The 19,212-nt window shown below is 39.4% G+C and overlaps 1 protein-coding gene across 1 annotated transcript in view; it reads left to right on the forward strand.

Moving 5' to 3' along the window:
- Nucleotides 1-19,212, forward strand: part of SORCS3 (sortilin related VPS10 domain containing receptor 3) — a 410,327-nt gene that overhangs the window by 172,924 nt on the left and 218,191 nt on the right. Inside the window, exon 3 of the mRNA XM_028730338.2 lies at nucleotides 16,263-16,362. Coding sequence (XP_028586171.2) covers nucleotides 16,263-16,362 — 100 coding nt within the window. The remainder of the gene's footprint in view (nucleotides 1-16,262; nucleotides 16,363-19,212) is intronic.

Here is a 19,212-nt window from a genome sequence, read left to right on the forward strand (position 1 = left end):
AGATCAGTTTCATTTCTTGTGAGACATTAGTGTTGCATACATTGTTAGGTTAGGAAGAAAAGAGGGGGTGGTGTGTGGGGTGGGGTCGGGTGCTTATGCTTCTATTCTTCTATTTAGTGTACGTGTGGCGTCACTTGTATGGGTTCTCTTACTATTCACTTGTTGTATTTTCTTGGTGGTGAGAGAGGTTGGGGGTGGCCTAGTGGTTGGTTGGTTGTCTTTGGTTGGCTGTCGTGAGATTTGCTTTTGTGTGTGAGTGGGGGGGGGTGTGTCTGTGTATTTTTGGATGAGGTTAGCCAGATGAGAATCTGCCCCATTTAAATGGAAGTAATGATTGATAAAGCCTAAACTAGTTATAATTGGGATGTGGCAGGTTGTGGACTATATTGAAAGCAGTAGTTGTATCATAAGCATTTAAAGAGGATTGGTTCCTCATTTTTACAATCATTTTGGCCCCTCCTTAATTTCCTTAATTATCATGCATCCAATCCATAATTATAGAAAAAGAACCATCTTTGGCTTTTTAATGCATTGCACCATCTCCAGCCCCCTTCATTAATTTAACTTCTATATAAGCTAACAGATTGCCATAAAGGAAAACAGAATTTCTCAACCAGCGTCGCTAATAGCTGTATTTCAGGAAAGGCCCTCTGGTGCATGTTGAACAATAACTAGCACTCCTGCGCCACTTGCAGTTTTTAATTGAATTTCTATCCCATGGATATCGTGTTGGAGCTATTCATCTGCTCCACTAAGTCTTCTGATATTAAACAAGTTCTTCCAAGTTATTATTGTAATATAAATATTGCTCAACAGTTGATTTGCATTAGAAATTCACAGCCGTGCTGGGGATAGCACTGCAGGAAGCTCTGCCATGCCCATGTAGAAGCAAAGGAACCATATTAATATGGATGAACTTCTGTTGTGCTTATCAGGCATGTCAGTATTCTGCTCACTGCCACCATTTCTGCAAAGTGGACCAGTACTTGAACTAAAACCAGCCCACCTTCATTAAAAAAAATTAAATATATTGATTCACATCCTTTAAACTAGAACACAAATTAGGAATTGTTAAGTCAAACAAAGCTGGCCATATTTTTACCACATGACAGCTTGCTATTTCAAAACTTTCGACAATGTGTTGTTTACTCTTCATGGCTTTAACCAATCTGAACATCAGAAAGAAAAATGAAATAAAATGACGAGGCTATATTAAATGCCTTACATAGATACCAGCTGCTAAATATGTGTTTCTGTGCCTTTTGAAAAAGGGACTTTTCAAAAGAGAAAACAAATTTATAACTTGATATTTGGGTATTTAATAAGTCCAAACTGAAATGCTCATTGTGAATATTATGTTCCATTCAAGCTTGTTCTGCATCTGAAGCGGTTTTCATGGTGACAGACATCCATGTTCCCTTTCATTTTTTAAGGTTGATCTGCCTTCTCCCATTAACTTTGTAAAGTCCTACCAGCTCATTTGTTTGTTTAACCTGAGTCAGGTTGTGCACAAGCAGGACTTGCCAAGTACAAAATGTTCATAGCATTGTGTTATAAGCATTGTGACTCCCCCCCCCCCATATACTACTATAAAGGTTGTTAAAAAGTGCTGAATTGTTTTTCTTCCAAATATTCCATTGAGTTTTACTGCTGGACTTAAGGCTCCCCATCCGTACGACATGGCCTGTGCTATGAAAAGCTGCCTATATTGGACAGAAGTCAAAATAATTTGATGTAGATGATAATAACGTCAGAGTTAAACCACAAAAGAAGTTATTGCAATCATTTTGAGGTAGAGATCAATGTGGATTGCCCTTTGATGAATAATTTGACATTGATGTACTGCAGTTATTTTATTATGGTTAACGCACTGCTGATGTCAAGAGTTCCTACCACAAAAGACCAACATCCACTTGATAGACCATCCACTGATACCAGCTGTCTCAAGTCAAAGTCTATTCCTCTCCCTTATTTCAAATTCAACATTCTGGATCTGTTGATGTCAGCTTTATCTCTTGCACCCTTAGTTTTAAGCATTTTAGAGTAAAATTTAGGCTGCAATCCTTACCCACGGGTTTGAGAGTAAGTCCTACTGAAGAAAATGGAGTTTGCATCTGAGTAAACATGTATAGGATTGACCTCTCAGCAACACTTACATCCCAGATGTTGGATGAACCATGTTACTGGCTCATCAGTGGAACAGGACAGAGCAATCCAAAGTCCCCATCTGCTTGCTGTAGGGGTGGAAGTGCCTTTCCACCAGTGAAGAAAATCATTGCCAGCAAAGGTACAGATTCATCATAGAGGCCTCCACTACATCTATGGGAAGCTCCAAGGGATTAGCTTTACCACCAGTACTGTTTCTGGCATCAGGCCCCAAAATGGAGCATTTGATGGGCAAGGAGAAGCAGGGCAAAGATGGCCTTTTTTTGGAGAGGCCCCAATACTGGGCCTTCCACCTATGGCAGTCTATGGTACAACTAACCTCCCCGCATTAGAAGTGTATGTGTGTTTTGGTTTACAGAAAATTCCACACGAGGAAGATGCATAGATCTTCCTATTCCCCTAGTCTCCCTTGGGACTAGGGCTGGGCGATATATCGCTATATCCTCCAAAACTGGTTTGAAGTCTAGCTCGTGATATCGGTTTCATAGTTTTTGACCTGGTGATATATTGCAAATCATGATGTATGTGTGTACTATGCAAAAGTCACAATGTGGGAAAAACCATGAAGCCAGCCAATGCTTCTATATGGCTCCATCTTTACTTCAGACATTGTAATATATCAGTATATCAGAATGTTTAGGTGGTGATATGTTGTGATGTTGAAAATCAGATATTTCCCAGACCTCCTTGGTATTGCACTGTAAGGAATATGAATCTACCTACTTCATACACTTTATTTCCTTTTCCTATCTTCTTATTTGTGTTTATTTAATATTCATATTATTTGCAGTCAATGCAAAGATTTGCCCCCCCCCCCCCAGTTAAATGCTTAGTATATTTTAAGCATGTTGTTAGTTTAGTTTCACAGTTTTAATAAAACTTCAATCCATTCCTGTCTTCTTTAGGCATCTAAATGCCTGCCATCATATTTTATTATTTTGGTATTGTAGGAATTCATTGTAGTCATCATAGTTTAACCTTCACACATAATTCAAGCCTGGAATGTCACATTTATGTGCTCAAAGAACAATAATCTTACTGATCAGGTCAGCAGGCAAGGATGCAGGTCTGTTTTTTTGTTTTCCCTTCTAAGAGAACATAAACCTTCATTTTCTTTGCCTGCCCAGAAATGGAGTCAGTGTCAAAGAGATAGAAAACAATAGCACCTGGTATATCATATAAATATAGGAAAGAATGTCAGGTAACAACACGGAGATCACAGTGACAAGGTACTGGATGGATATACAGTTATAATTCAGGGATATTTTATGTTGGTTAAGAAGGGGTGTAATAATAATAATAATAATAATTAATAATAATAATAATAATAATAATAATAATAATAATAATAATAATTTATTTATACCCCACCCATCTGGCTAGGCTTCCCCAGACACTCTGGGTGGCTTCCAACAAAATATTAAAATACAGTAATCCATCAAACATTAAAAGCTTCCCTAAACAGGGCTGCCTTCAGATGTCTTCTAAAAGTCTGGTAGATTTAACTGCAGTGCAGGGAGAATAGGGGTCAGCTTGCTTTGGTAGGGATGAGTCAAGGTAGCAGTTAGAACATTTTGCTGCGTTAAACAGAAACCACAATACTTATTGTCCTGCTGAAACACTAAAGGCCTAGATAGATTTCAGGAACTATCCAACCTCTGCATCTTTTGTTTCTCCTGCTTCTTCACCAGCTCATCCTCAGCTATGGTGTTTAGATGGAAGTCCTAGTTCTTAAGCAACTTTTCATTTGTTGTCTGTGATTCAGAAAGTATGTGACACACAATTGTGTCTAGAGGCTGTTTGGCCATACATGATATTGCACAGATCCTGGACTCTATGCTTTTCTCATTAGGTTACAATGCAGCCATTAGTTTGGTGCGGGCAATTATTGATGGTGCCATTAAAACAAAGATCCCATTTCCATTCATCTTTTTCTTTCTCCCAGCAGCAAGAATGCCACTAAGTGTAATCACATAGGATGTTATAAAAACGACACATTTTATTGGTCTGTGCCAAGGAAGAGGGATTAATACTTACAAAATCTTGGAAGTATTCTGCACAATATCTTTGCAAGATAATAACTTGCAGCAAAATTCCCCAGTCATTATTTACTTCCTTGGTCTCCATTATTACTTTATGCATGAAGTAGAAGAGAAACATAATTCTTTCAGATAACACTCCTCAACATACATTACTGTTGACTCATAAAAGCAGTCACAGCTTCACTATGCTGCCCTGGTTATTGCAAAAATATGTTTAACATCAAGTAGCTTTGCGATATATACATGTGCAAGGCATAATATTGTTCTCCTTGGTTTACCCCTATTCTCCCTGCTCTGCAGTTAAATCTTACCGATAGCTTGTTGATTGATTAATCATGGCTACATATTAACATGCAGCTGCCTTATGTCAGAATCACAGACATATTGGTTATCGCTCGTTGGGAGAGGATGCGGCTTGGGAAAAGCAAAGCACAACTCCACGCACTGGAGGCAGGAGTTATTCAAATTCAGCTAGCGCATCCGCCTGTACATCCCATTGCCATCCAGATTAAATGGTGCCTCAAGAGGTGCCATGATGCATCATGCCAGAGGTTCCTGTAGGACCAGGATGGGAAGCCTGATGCCCTACAAATGTCCCATCAACCCCAGTCAGTGTGGCCAGTGGTCAGGGATGATGGAATTGTAGTCAAGCAACATTAGGAATTTCCCTTGTGACACCGAAATTAGTATATATTTTTTTAAAAATGTTCAAATATCCACTAAATGGGCAGTTTCCTCCTTTTACAAATTCAGGTCCCCCCCTTTTTTTTGCTGCCCAGGCAGCCATTGTGTGCTGGCACACATGACAGTTTTTTCAAGAGGTAAGTATCACCCCCCTTTTTTAAGAAAAAAAGAGCACTTAATTAAATCTACATAAGAAAAGAAGGGCTCTTCTCTTCCTCCCTCTCTTCTCCCTGTTGCCAAGGTCAGTGGGAAGGAGGAAGTGGTTTGAGGGCAGTGGGCAGATTAGAAACTCTCTGCATATTTTGTTTGGATCTGAGAACTCTGATTATATTCTTTGGGGTCTTCATGGTAGCTCTGTATGCAACCCTGTCAACCAAGCGAATGAAATCAAAACTAGGTAAATTTTCAGGCCCAAATTTCACTATAAAAATTGTCAATTACTATGGAATAATTGAGAGAACAGTAGCTTTCATTTACATTATGACATTCTCTGATATATGTTTAATATACTACTCTCCCCTTTTTAATATTCATTTGTTTCTCCTCTGTTTTCTTTATTTCCCTCATTCCCTGGCGGAAAGCTTTATTTCTGTATTATATTTTTTTACTGCATTTAATAAATTGAAAATGTTTAATATAAGTATTTAAATTATTGTTATTTTTTTAAACAGCCACCAACATATTTTTCCTCACCAAAACTAACAGTGAAACAAAAATCTGAATTCACCTCCACCTCCAAATCTTCCAAAGCAGATTTCAGGATCCGCTTTCTCCTCAAAATACAAATGTAATTTTTTCAAGCCGCTAAAAATCAGTGAATCTTACGTTGTACTCAAGCTAAAAATTAGTGACAGAAGCTATTCAGTTCCCCCACATGTTCATCAAAGAACCCTAAGAAAAGTGCGGGTTTTATCTGAGACTTTTTGGAGAAATGTTGGAAAAAACAAATGGGAGCAACAGCACATTTGCCAGATGGGGGAGGGAGTAAGACTCCTTCCTGATCTCCAACAAAGAAGAAGGTGTGTTAGAGGCTGGATTGGAGGTACATTGGTGGGAGGAACAGAGGGAGTTGGGATGAACTTGGCAGAAGGCTTAAAGAAGTTGCATTTTTCACAGATGTGGAGTCATAAATCTTGTCTCATATTTGAAACAAACTCAACTTGTTGAGCCTGGCTATCACTATTATTTATTTATTTTTAAAAACACAGCTCAAAATCCCCCATAAGATTTGATGCACTATCCTCGGAAAACACCTTATACTTACCATTCCATCTTCTATGGCAATTTAGTGAATTTGCAGCCTATGTTGGTATAAGAAGAGCTCTTTGTAGAGCTGACAGGCATCTCTGGCCTCTAGTTGTTGAGGTTAGAAACCAGACAGTATAGTCTGTCAGTTGTGAACACCCTAATCCAAGACATCTCACTCTGAGGGAGTGTCATTTTCTTTAAGTTGTCATTACAGACCCGAGGCTGCCTGTTTGGGGGCTGGCCAGGGATGGAATGACTTCTCAAGTTTGGGCTGTTTTATCGATTCCAGTGTCTGACAAGTTTATTTTTCCTAGCCAAGGTGCTTTGTGTTAGATGAAGCTCTGAACGGGTTCTGTAAAAATGACAGAGAAAGCACTACTGAAGGGAGATTTGGCCTGATGAAAGTGACGAGGCATTAGCAGCTTGGAAATCACTGTAGGCTCACAGCTGAGATGACAGGTTAGACAGATGCATGATTCAGCAGAACTGGATTCCAGGGACAAGCTTTTTCAAATTTGTTTCCTTGCCAAACTAGTCACTGTTTGGTTTGTCGCTGCAACATCTCAAGAAGTGATGGACAAATTGGTCTATTTCCAGTCTGTGCCACCTTCTCATGTGTTAACATATAAGTCCATTCCACAACAAAAATGTGTTTAAGTATATATTTGAATAGCTTTTTAAAATGCATTTTTGATCAAAGTATGCATCTCTGAAATATATCAACATATCTAAATATATGTTCTCTACACATTCATTTTTAAGTGCAATGTGATACTTTATTTAAGTCAAGAACAGGTTTGGAACATCCAGGAAATGTAAAATCTGATTGGATAACAGTGTTCTGACATTAGTGCATTTGATCAGTGTATATCAGAATTTGCAAGTATCAAATTCCTCAAGCGTCCCTCCTCTTAAAATGGGCCTGTGTTTTTGTTTTTTTAATAGATGTTGACTCCCTCTCTCTGGTAATAGATCGATGGATATCTCTGTGTAATAAGTTCCACTTGTCTAACTAAAAATTAATAAATAAATGAATAATTCTTAATTTTGTAGGTTTTTGAAGGTATGTATTGGTATCAGGATCATGGGGAATAAATCCTTCTAATCCAAAAGGGGGCATAATTTTCTCGTAATAATGTAAACAAACATATACATTCAGTTTGCCAAAGACTAACATTTTGGCCAGGATTGAATTAATATAAAGGAAAGGAAGAGTTGAGGTGGGGAACATGCCAATAAGGTAGAAAAGACCCTTGCAGTTGCCCTGGCCAATATGGTTGGGATAGTCACATGGCTCTTAATTGCTGTCACATTCTCTCTCTCTCTCTCTCTCTCTCTCTCTCGTGTGTGTGTGTGTGTGTGAGAGAGAGAGAGAGAGAGAGAGAGAGAGATGGCCACTGGTTTCTTGCACACTCCAAAATATGCGTCAGAAATTATGCAAATGCTCTTTTACTTTATTTATAGACTGTTCCTCAGCAATGCTCTCTGAGTGGCTCACAATAAAATAGTAAAATCAGTGAAGCATAAAAATCACAATAAAAATCACAATAAAACCAGTCACAGCAAAGCAGTAAAATAAAATAAAATGCCAGCATAAAATATCAGATACTTAAAAGGCTCTGACAAATAAAATGCACCTGACAAACAAATAAGAACAGCATGGCACTTCTTGGGGTGACACAAAAGAAAGGACCTGTCTCCTGCCATCACCTATCTCACCTCAGAAATTGGCACAAGCAAGCCTGAGAGGCTGATTTTAAGTCCCATGAAGGATATGTATGATACTGGATCACATGTTAATGTTGCTTGCATGAGTAAAAAGAGTAGCTAGGTATTCATAGGCCAGATTAAGGCCCCATCTGCTGTATAAATGTAAAGTAGTATCATACTGCTTTGCTTTCCCGAAGAATAATGGAAACTGTAGCTTGTTAAGGTTGCTGAGAGTTGCCAGGAGACCACTTTTCTCCACACAGCTATAGTTATCGGACAGTGGTTTAACAGTCAATCCCTCTTTATAGGGAACTCTGGGAATTGTAGCAATTAACAAGCTACAGTTTCCAGGAATATTTGGGGGAGGTAAAAAGGTAAAGGTAAAGGACCCCTGGATGGTTAAGTCCAGTCAAAGGTGACTATGGGGTTGCGGCACTCATCTTGCTTTCAGGCTGAGGGAGCTGGCGTTTGTCCACAGACAGCTTTCCGGTTCATGTGGCCAGCATGACTAAACCGCTACTGGTGCACGGAGGACCAGGACGAGTGCCAGAGCGCACAGAGATGCTGTTTACCTTCCCGCTGCAGCGGTACCTATTTATTTACTTGCACTGGCGTACTTTCGAACTGCTAGGTTGGCAGGAGCTCACCCCGTTGTGGGGATTCGAACTGCCGACCTTCTGATCAGCAAGCCCAAGAAGCTTAGTGGTTTAGACCACAGTGCGTCCCTCAGTACGGGGGAAGCCATGGCTGTTTAAAATGTGGTATGATAACTGCTTTATATTTATAGTGCAGACAGGGCCTAACTAGGTTGTCACCTTCAAAGCAGAGCACTCAAGTTGTCATATGCTGGAGTGACTTTTGCCAGCAGAGAAACATTCTTCTTTCCAACTTTCAGGATTCTGAACTGAGATCTCAAGCAGCATAGCCAAAGCAGTATTCACAAATCCTATTAACATCAATCATATCAGGCTAGAGCATTGTGGCTGATTACACAGATTGTGGTTGTAGCAAATTATTATATGTAGATCTAGCATGTGGCCTAGATTGCTCCCCAAAGTGTCATGCAACAGGTGATCAATCCTCAGTGAGTTTCCCCTCCACATCTCCCAACCCCATGTTGTTTTATTTTAGCCCTACACAGGGATGGGGGAGGTTTCCAGGTGTGTTGCACAGAAGATGCAGGAGCAGGCAGGTGGCCAGCTCTGGAGATAAATGAATGGGAGAAATTATGGCTGCCTTGGCTTCTGCTGCATTAAGGAATTAAAAACCTCTGGGGTTGCAAGCTGGCAACTGTCGCCGTGGCACATTGGAGACAGATATAGAACACCTAGAGCCATGGGTTTTTATAAAAAAACGAACCCTGAGATCATAAAAAAGACAGAGGAGAGATAGAAAATACGAGCAAAGACACACAAAGGCATCTATCTCAGCGAGCAATTCATAATTTCCTGCATGTACACTACTCTGTCCCGAGAGACTGATGCATCTTTTACAACACTCATTTCCCTGGCTCAGGACACAAACATTGAAAGGCCTGTCGCTGACCTTCAGTGCCCTTGCAAAAGTGAAGACTTGGAACAGATAAATGGAAGGCTATGCTAAGAACATGGTATTCATATATTTGCTTTAAAATTTATACCCACCTTTCTATGCAAGGGGACTCAGAACAATTAAAGATAGAAAACAAAACTAGAAGTTAAAAAAGGGGAAAAAAATAAAAAGTCTATGAGCAGCAGAGAGTAAAATAGCAAAAGTTGTAAAACAACCAAAACCCAATGCATAAAATATTTCCCTGCAGGTTAGGAGTTCCCTTTTGATGATTTGGAGCTCTGCCTTCAAGTATTCCTCCACCTTCTTCTGTTTTTTCCTAACTCTTTCTCCTCACTTTCCTCTTCATTTGCAAGATTGCAAAATACAGTGGTGCCTCACAAGACGAATGCCTCGCAAGACGGAAAACTCGCTAGACGAAAGGGTTTTTTGTTTTTTGAGCTGCTTCGCAAGACGATTTTCCCTATGGGCTTGCTTCGCAAGACGGAAACGTCTTGCAAGTTTGTTTCCTTTTTCTTAACACCATTAATACAGTTGCGACTTGACTTCGAGGAGCAACTCATAGAACGCGGTGTGGTAGCCTTTTTTGAGGTTTTTAAAGACCTTGGTGATTTTTGAAGCTTTTCCAAAACTTTCCCGACACCGTGCTTCACAAGACGAAAAAAATCGCAAGACGACAAAACTCGCGGAACGAATTAATTTCGTCTTGCGAGGCACCACTGTAAGGTGGTGTTACTACTGGGATCCCTTTTAGTGTAGGATATGTGGGGAGTCCTTCACTTACAATGAAAGCAATAAGCCTTGATTTCCATAGGTGCTGATTTTGCTACAATGTTCATGATGTGTAAACCATATGTGAGCCAGTCTCTAATGGATTTGGGACGGACCGGACCGGTGCATTGTGGTTTAACTGTTTCATAGCCTGTAAGGGCAGCTGAAACAAACTGGAAATTTTCATGCCTCTTGCAATTTCATTGCTACAAGGTACCGGGAGAAAGTTTACTGTGTTTTAATTTGTTAGTGCTCATTTCCTGATAGGGCTTTGGAAGAATTGGGTGCCATTATAATTTAGGGCAGCTTGATTTATTTGTTTTTACAAAGGTCTCCTGTGTCACTTTTTTAAATGTGTGCAATTCCCACAGCATGCTCAATCCCCTTTTCCTTTACTTTTTAATCAAGCTTATACATTCAGCTATAAGTTGTGTGCATGTGGGTTTTCTATTTTTATTTTTTGCATTTCCATTCAAGGGCTATTTTGGATTAGTATCCCCTATAGCCATTTATTAATAAGAAGCCTTTACTGATACCTAATCTCTATTTCTTTTATTTTCATAAAAGAGAACCATAGAGTTGTAAAAGGTAAAGGTAAAGGGACCCCTGACCATTAGGTCCAGTCGTGACTGACTCTGGGGTTGCTGCGCTCATCTCGCTTTATTGGCTGAGGGAGCCGGCGTACAGCTTCTGGGTCATGTGGCCAGCATGGTCCCTCAAAGGTCACCCAGCCCTATCCCCATGGGTGCAGAGAATTCCCTACTGCAGCATCTCAGATAGGTGGCCATCTAGCTTCTGCTTAAAAACCTTAAACAAAGGAGAGTCTGCCAGTTTCCAAAGCGGTCTGCTCCATTGTTGAACAGCTTGCACGTTCAGGGCATTCTTGCTAACATTTAATCCAAATACTTTCACTTGTAATTTGAACCCATTCAATCACATCCTATCCTCTGGAGCAACAAAAAACAGATTTGCTCCCTCATCTATGTGACAACTCTTCAAATGCTTGGAGATGGTTATATTACTTCTTGGCTAAGCATATCCAACCCCTTCAACCTTTCCTCAAAAGACTTGAAAGGTTTAGGTAAGTATTAGAATTTACCTTAGAAATAATAAAAACAGTAAAACAGCATTTCATCAAAGTTTGGAGGCATTTGGGGTGTGTGGTGAGAATGAGAGAGGAACAACTGTATACCAGAAAGTGGAAATTATAAGCACTATTGCCTGGCCAGAATAACTGCTCCTAATTCTACTATGGAAATAGATCAGCCACCCAGCCACCTATTTGAGCTGTTAGCCCTTTTCTAAAACTATTTTGTGATATAGGAAAGATACACACATATCTCTGTGGCCTTTAAAAACATGTGTTGAAATCTTTCACAATTCTATTCACTTGTAGTTTATTCCCTTTGCATTTCTTTTTTAAAAAAACATTTGATACCTGGAGAAAACAGTAGTAGCATGATGGGGTGTGATGCAGACAGAATTAATATGATCATAATTAATATCAAGTCCCTAACTAATCAAAATGTCTGAGGAGTTTGGGGGCTGAAGATGTATCTGTTACATTGTTTGAAACTTCTTCTTAGTTTTTGAAAGCAACAAATGAATGCAATGAGAAAAATAAATACTGAAACCCAGTCTGTGCATCAGGTTTGCTTATATTTCCATTTCTGCATTGTAAAAAGTACTTGTTAAATATTGCAAGATGCTAAGATGAAAGAGGATAGTGGAAGTGTTAGGTTTTTCTCTAGGTCCCCACAGGCCATTTTTGTAAGGCTAGAGCTGGCCAATATTCCAGTAGAAAAGATCTATGTCCGATTAAAGTTACTAAGAGCCAGACTTCCCCTCTACCTTTTCCTTAAAAGAGTGAGAAAAAAATATGAATAAATGGGTAAAGAATGAGGACCATTAGTGGATAACAAGCCTGTAAGTATGGCGTATTTTCAGAAGTAAACATAAGTGCTGGGGAAATAGAAAATGTCCAGTTATTAACTGATTATTATATTATTTGTTTGAAAACATATTGGAATAAGTAGGCATGGACTATTTTTTTTTTTGGTGGGCAATCATTTTTGGTGTTGCAGCCTCAACCCTCTGTAGCAGATTTGGGGAGGGTCTGGATGATGGGAGGGGAAATTCTCTTGTGCAAGTGGAAATCCTTGCACTAGCAGGATCACTTTATTGGATAATGAAATTAGCAGGAATGGTATGGCTCATTTGTGACATCATGGTTTCCAATTTCAGGTAGACTGAACAAAAGGAAGGGCAAAACTCAAAGCCAGTGTGACACATAAAAACTAATGCACCCACCATTGTTTTTCACATTCATTTTTGTTTTCATATTCACTTAACGATAAAATAAATGTAAAATGAATGGGGTATGTATTTGTTAAATTTTCCGTTGATCCCTAGATGATGATGTATTGGAAAGTCAAATCTGAGTGAGGGCAATGATCTATGCCTTCACTCCCAATGGGGAATCATTGTTGCCCTATTTAACAGGCTTTCTGGACATTTGAACATAATGAAAGGGGGAACAGTTTTTCAGGAAGCATATATGTGACCCCCCCCCCCCAAATTATTATTTTTTTGCAAAATGCACCACCCTTTCCAGTTTAGCACTGCAAATTAGCATTACCACTCATTGGCTCTCTCTCACACATACCCACACCCGCACCCCAACTATTAAATGACTTTCTATACCTCTTCACTTTGATAATAGGAGTTTGGATGCTTCTGAGCCTAAGCCCTGCTGGTGGGGTTAGGTTAGGAGTTACATTAGTGCTCATGCTATTTCCATTACAAAGCATTTAGGGATATTCATCCATTAAGAGCTGCCTGACCCTATGAATCTGCAAGTACTGGATGTCTCCTGCTGTGCATTTAATTGCTCCAACATTACCAGTATTCAGCTATATACATCAGGGAACTCTAATTCCAAGACCTGCTTTAAGAGGAGGTCACTTGTCAGCAATAAGCCTGCTCTTGGTACCAAGATAGATATGAAGGAGCTTTGGATCTTGACCAAATGCTCTTAAATCTGTGGTTTCTCAAAGTGTCTTGGCCCATCTTAAGATTAAAAGCCAATTGCAGAAATTGGCAAAGGACGTGATAGCACAGAGCTGGTCAGTGGTATTGATTTATACCTCCTATCTTATGGATCCCACAATCAATTGACCTTGTAATCTGACTTAGAAGAGTGGGTGTAACATTTTTTCTTTTCCCTGAACAAGCAATGTGTACCTAAATTATGTGTTCCTAATGCAGCAAGAAATTAACATTAATGCTTGCTGTCTGCTACAGTGCAACAAGGACGGTGAAACAAATATGGCAGGGGTAGCTAGCCAGGTACCCTCCAGATGTTTTGGTCTACTGTTCCTATCATCCCTGACCATTGAGCAAGGAACTGAGGGCTGTTGTGGCCCACAACACGTGGAAGGCACTTCTTTGGTTACCCCTGAAATGTAGAGTCATCTGGGAACTCATAGAAATGGGAGCAGAAAGTAGTGAAACAGTATGCCAACAAATATTCTGATGTATAGTAGTTTTAAGAAACGCATTACAGAGATATTGAACCACAATTCAGCTAGCAGAAGTCTGTGATCTGTCTATAAATCATCCATGACAGATTCTCCAGAATCTTTCCTTTTCAGATGCTACACTTTTGGTTCACTCTCAGATCTTCCCGAAACATGCAGTCATATATCAACATAATGAGCAAACTGGGCAATTGTTGTTAATGGCTGACAGACACATCTGTGATGGCAGTGACTATCAAAGAAAGGGGTGCATTTGTGATCCAGGAATTCTGGTGAACTAAGTATTTTGCAGTAATTCCTCTTGCTTCCTGCCATATTGGATAATAAAAGAGTGGTGGCGGCTTGTGCCCATTGGGAATGGTAGGACAGAAGGCAGAGAAGCCAACAGTAGATGGTGCCAGAGCCAAAGAAAGTCAGAGACAAATGATCCTCATCTTTGTCCTCATCTTCCTCCCTGCTTTCATTCTTCAATGGTAACACTGAGACAAAGGAAGAGGAAGCTCACTTTCAGTGCCATACTGGTTGGACTGGTTGTAACAAAGAAGGCAAGAAGTTGGGGGCTGCGCAAGGGCAGACTGAGGTTGGTGGTGTCATGTCTAAGAATGGTGAAGAATTTTGACTCACTTTTAAATTAATTTGCTTGTAACAAAATTCGCACTTCCGAAACAATATGTGATCACAAACACAACCCTCTTTCATTGAAGTTCTCCAGACAAGTAATGTGCATATACGGTACTAGGGTGGTGTGTTTGTATAAGTGCATAAATGAGTGAAAGTAAGATACAAAACCCCTTTATTTTAGGATAAATCGCCTTGCAAAAATGTGTATATTCACAGTAAAATGTTGACAATTTTTCACGAGGACTTTTAAAAATCAAAAATCAAAAATCAAGTGATTGTGGAAATGTGAAGAACTGAACTTAGCACTGAAATAGTGAGAAGCTGAATTTAACAGATTTGCCCATGACTAGCAGTGCCCCAATGGACCCCCTTAATGGACCAACCTCCACTGTAGAATATTGAGAACATATATTCCTCAAAATGCATTTGCAACATTTACAGCTTTATTTGTTTATTTATTTACAAGTGCAAACTTCTCTTTGTATTCTCAAAGAAGAAGGGTGGAAAAGGGATAAGGTATAAAGGAGGAAGCTCTTGGAGATGTAATCTACACTTGCAAATGCCACCTCCAGATCATCTGCTATATCTTTCAGGCTTTGCTAGCATAGGAACCAATACCTCTCTTCCCAGAAAGGGGGGAGGGGGAATGCCTGGCACTGAGGCAGCTACTTTAATCTTAATATACTAGAGATACCAATTTGACTGATCTGTGGGGATGATTTTGGTCTCTGCCACTTTTGGCCTTCAGATTTATCTCTACCTCTGACTTCATGTTTCCCTTTGCTTCACAATCTTTGATGCATATCCTATATTTGTTTTAAGCTCTTTATGAATGTTCTGTCTGAAGGTGTCTGTGACTGAACATGGCTGTGTGTGTAGTGAGTCACATGTTGTTATTCATACAATTTTATCACGACACACTTTTAAAAGTGAGGACCATATCGAAAGCGACATCCAGTAAAATCTGACATCGTATGGAAAGCGAAGACAGTAAAAATGGCTACTCTTCTGTGAGAAGATGTTGGTAACAACAGTCCCAAATCTTAAACCCAGTTAATATATGACTTGGTTCAGTCTCCCATGTGCAATGGAGAAGAGGGCAGCTGCCCCCACTTTCTTAAAGAACACATGAGATATCCCACATGGAGGCTTACAAGTGCACTGATGAGATGCATACATTCCTCCCCCTTCTGTGTCAGGAAAGAGACCATGAATCATAGCATCATGCATTATGGGGCTTGCTTGAAGTGCCTATGACACCTGCTAAATTGGGAATATGGGGGAGAGGAAACAGCCTGCTTGATTGACATCACAACCATGGATAATGGATGAGCCTATGCTCAGGTTTTTCTGTTTGCAGTCCAAAGACTACATTGAGGCTGCATAGATACCATACATTTTAAGCACATTTTAAGCACATAGTTTACTAAAAACAACCATGGGAACTGTGGTTTATCCCCTTACAAAGCTGCAGTGCCCAGCACCCTTAACAAATGACAGTTCCCAGTATTATTTGGGCGAAGCGATGTGCTTCCAATCTTTAAAGCAGATTCAGAATCAGCTTATCATTTATCAGTTGGTTTACTCAAAGAAAACTCTCTGTACAGGATCTGCCTAGTGACCAAACCAGTCTAAGTATTCTGTGTCTAAGAACACCAATATTAAATGAACAAAAAGTTTCAAAGAGAAAATTCAAACTAATACAATAATGTATCTTTTCAGCAATATAAATAAATAGTTTGTAATGCAGTCTTGATACTAGCTATCATTATGCTTAGATACATGAAAAAGAGTAACTGATTCAAGAAAATACCAGCCACAAACTTGTTGACAAAGCACCCAATTGATGCTGGATGCCAAACATTCCATTTATGGATCAGGAGTGTTGCCAAAGTTCTAAAGAGTAACTAAATGCATTTTCTCTTTATTCCAGGTCCACAGATTATGGGACTACTTATGAAAAGCTAAACGACAAGGTGGGACTGAAAACAGTGCTGAGTTACCTTTACGTCAGTCCTACTAATAAGAGAAAGGTAAGGAAGCTATTTTTGAACAGGTAGCTAAGTATGGTAAAAAAATAATAATGAAAAAGCTCTGCTCACACAGGTGAGAATTCCAGCTCCATATCAAGAACATGAAATCCTTTGGTAAATCAGATTCTTATTTTCTTCTTCTTCTTCTTTTGGCACGAGATTTTAACCTGCACCCAGTTGCTTACACCCTACAAACTAATTTCTTGCTAATGCTGCAGTTCTTCTACCAGTTTACTTGTGAGTAAGCTTCATTGTTGTGAATGGGAGGTACTTCTAAGTATAGGAATATTTGTAAGGTGGGTTTAAAGGTACATTAAAAAGCACATTGGTTCATTTTTACACAGTTCTGCATGTGAATGTTGTTAACATTTGATTTCTCTTTTGCATTTCTGTTATCTTGTTATTTATATTATTATTTATTGGATTTCTTACCCTTCACCATAAGATCGGAGGGTGGGTTACAGGATTAAAAATTCAATGTTAAAAATCAATGAAAACAATTTACAATTGTGTGTGTGTGTGTTTGTGTGTGAAAGGCTAGGGTCAAGAGGTTCATCTTCAGCATGTGACAAAAGTGATACAATGCAGTTGCCACATAAACCTCTTTGGGGACAGAAATTCAGAGAATAATGTCGATTTCGCATTTATACTATAGAGTATAGACTGACTTAAGCATCTGCCATTTTAAGCCTTACCTGTAATATGGTCTGAAGCTATAATTATAAAGCATGTGTTCCAGTTTCTTCAGACAATGTGTCTACTTCTTTATGCAAATAAATTTCAACTTGGCCTCATGTTAGTTTGAACCCAGTATGACTCCATTAAGAACAGGGTACTCCTACCCATAGCAGGCCCTTTGAAATAAATGGACATCACTTATGTTCATTAATGTCAAGGGGTCTACTTTGAACATGTCTTAGTTGGATACAACCCAAGGCTGCAATTGTTTTCTAGCTTAGGGTTTGCACAAAAGATTAGAGGCTTCATGGAGTAGCAGAAGTACAAGAGCTGAACTTGGCTTCTGTTGCTTCCTTTCAGCCCTTGGTTCTATTTGCTACCTTTTAAGTTTAGCAAATTTTAGCATTCCCAGCTGGGGTTTGAACAATATACAAAAAGCCAAGAGTTCAAAGTCACTAATAAGGATATGCATAGAGCGCGAGGCAAATAAAAAACGCTAAGCATTTGCTTGGAGTGCGTAGCAACCAGAGTGATGTCACTGTTTTCCATGTGATGTTCTCTGTGCTCCTGCAGAGAGAATCCAGGGTCATTTGTTATAATTATTTTTTAAAAAACTAAAGTAATCATCATGTTGATTCACTTTGTGGGAAGGGAACAGATGCCGTTATCTCTTGTGTGTTGTCAGAGACAGATTGCCATAGTAGATAACTAAATGGCAGCATCAGAGCTGTGTAAGGGGAAATCTTTGGAACTATTACATTTGATCTTTTTCAAAGTGCCGTTTTGGTCACCTGCTATATATCAATCTGAATGTGCATTTTGCCGTTAGTATTTTTACTATTATTTTTTCCATCTGTTGTCAGGTCACCAGGTTCAGGACTGATGTTTATTTTTCTGCCAGGTATCTTAAGGCAGGCGCATCGCCATAGCTACAGTTTTGTCCTGTCACATCTACGGGGAATCGTTTCTTTTTAAATTTCTCTGGCTGAGTACTCATCAGTCATCGTGACCTGCTCAGTGTTCTGAAATCAAATCACATCAGCTTCTGTTTCATATGATAGACTAGGATAGCTTTTGTGTCCACATGCTTTCAGCGTGTTTTCTCAGAATCCACAAACCCAGGCACCCCAAGATTCAGATTGTTGTAATGACTTTCCCCAAAGCAGCACCCATTGCTTCCTGATCACATTCCTTGCTGCTAATCCTTCAACTTTTTGCAAACTTACTCTGCCAAGTGATAGAAGTGGTTGGGGGTGGAAAAGATGACAGCACTCCTGCACCTTTAATAGTTCTGTTGAGCAGGTATATATATTTCTTATGCGCCCATTGAAATTCTCAAATCCAAGAACACAAGTAAACAGTATGAAGAAGTAATTTCTTTTGTCTGTTCTCCTAGCATTCAACTTTAATGGATGTCCACAAGTTTTAGTGTTATGATAAAAGAAGAAAAAGTTTTCTGTATCCATTTTTCACATACCTTGTATAATTTCATGCGCACACACAATTTTCTATACAGCTATTAACTGTGCAGGAACCTTGTCTTCTTTTGCATCTGGTCACACTATGGTAAGGATAGATTTTTCTAAAACAATATCCATATGAAGCTTATCGACACTGTTCCACCACCCTAATTCTAATTATGCTTGACCTTAGCATAAAGCTACTCAGTTTTTACTAGCTCTGCTAAAATTACTAAGAATCCTCATGTATTATATGCATTACTCAATGCACAGTTCAAAGTGTTGGTGCTGACGTTTAAAGCCCTAAACAGCCTCGGCCCACTATACCTGAAGGAGCGTCTCCACCCCCATCGTTCAGCCCAGACACTGAGGTCCAGCTCCGAGGGCCTTCTGGCGGTTCCCTCACTGAGAGAAGTGAGGTTACAGGGAACCAGGCAGAGGGCCTTCTCGGTGGTGGGACCCGCCCTGTGGAACACCTCCCATCAGATGTCAAGGAAATAAGCAACTATCTTACTTTTAAAAGACATCTGAAGGCAGCCATGTTTAGGGAAGTTTTTAATGTTTAATTTTGTATTGTGTTTTTAATATTTGGTTGGAAGCCGCCCAGAGTGGCTGGGGAAACCCAGCCAGATGGGCGGGGTATGTATGTATGTATGTATGTATGTATGTATAAATAAATAAATAAATAATTTTAATATCATACACATATAGA

Source organism: Podarcis muralis, chromosome 6 (assembly GCF_964188315.1).
Source record: "Podarcis muralis chromosome 6, rPodMur119.hap1.1, whole genome shotgun sequence".
Classification (NCBI taxonomy): domain Eukaryota; kingdom Metazoa; phylum Chordata; class Lepidosauria; order Squamata; family Lacertidae; genus Podarcis; species Podarcis muralis.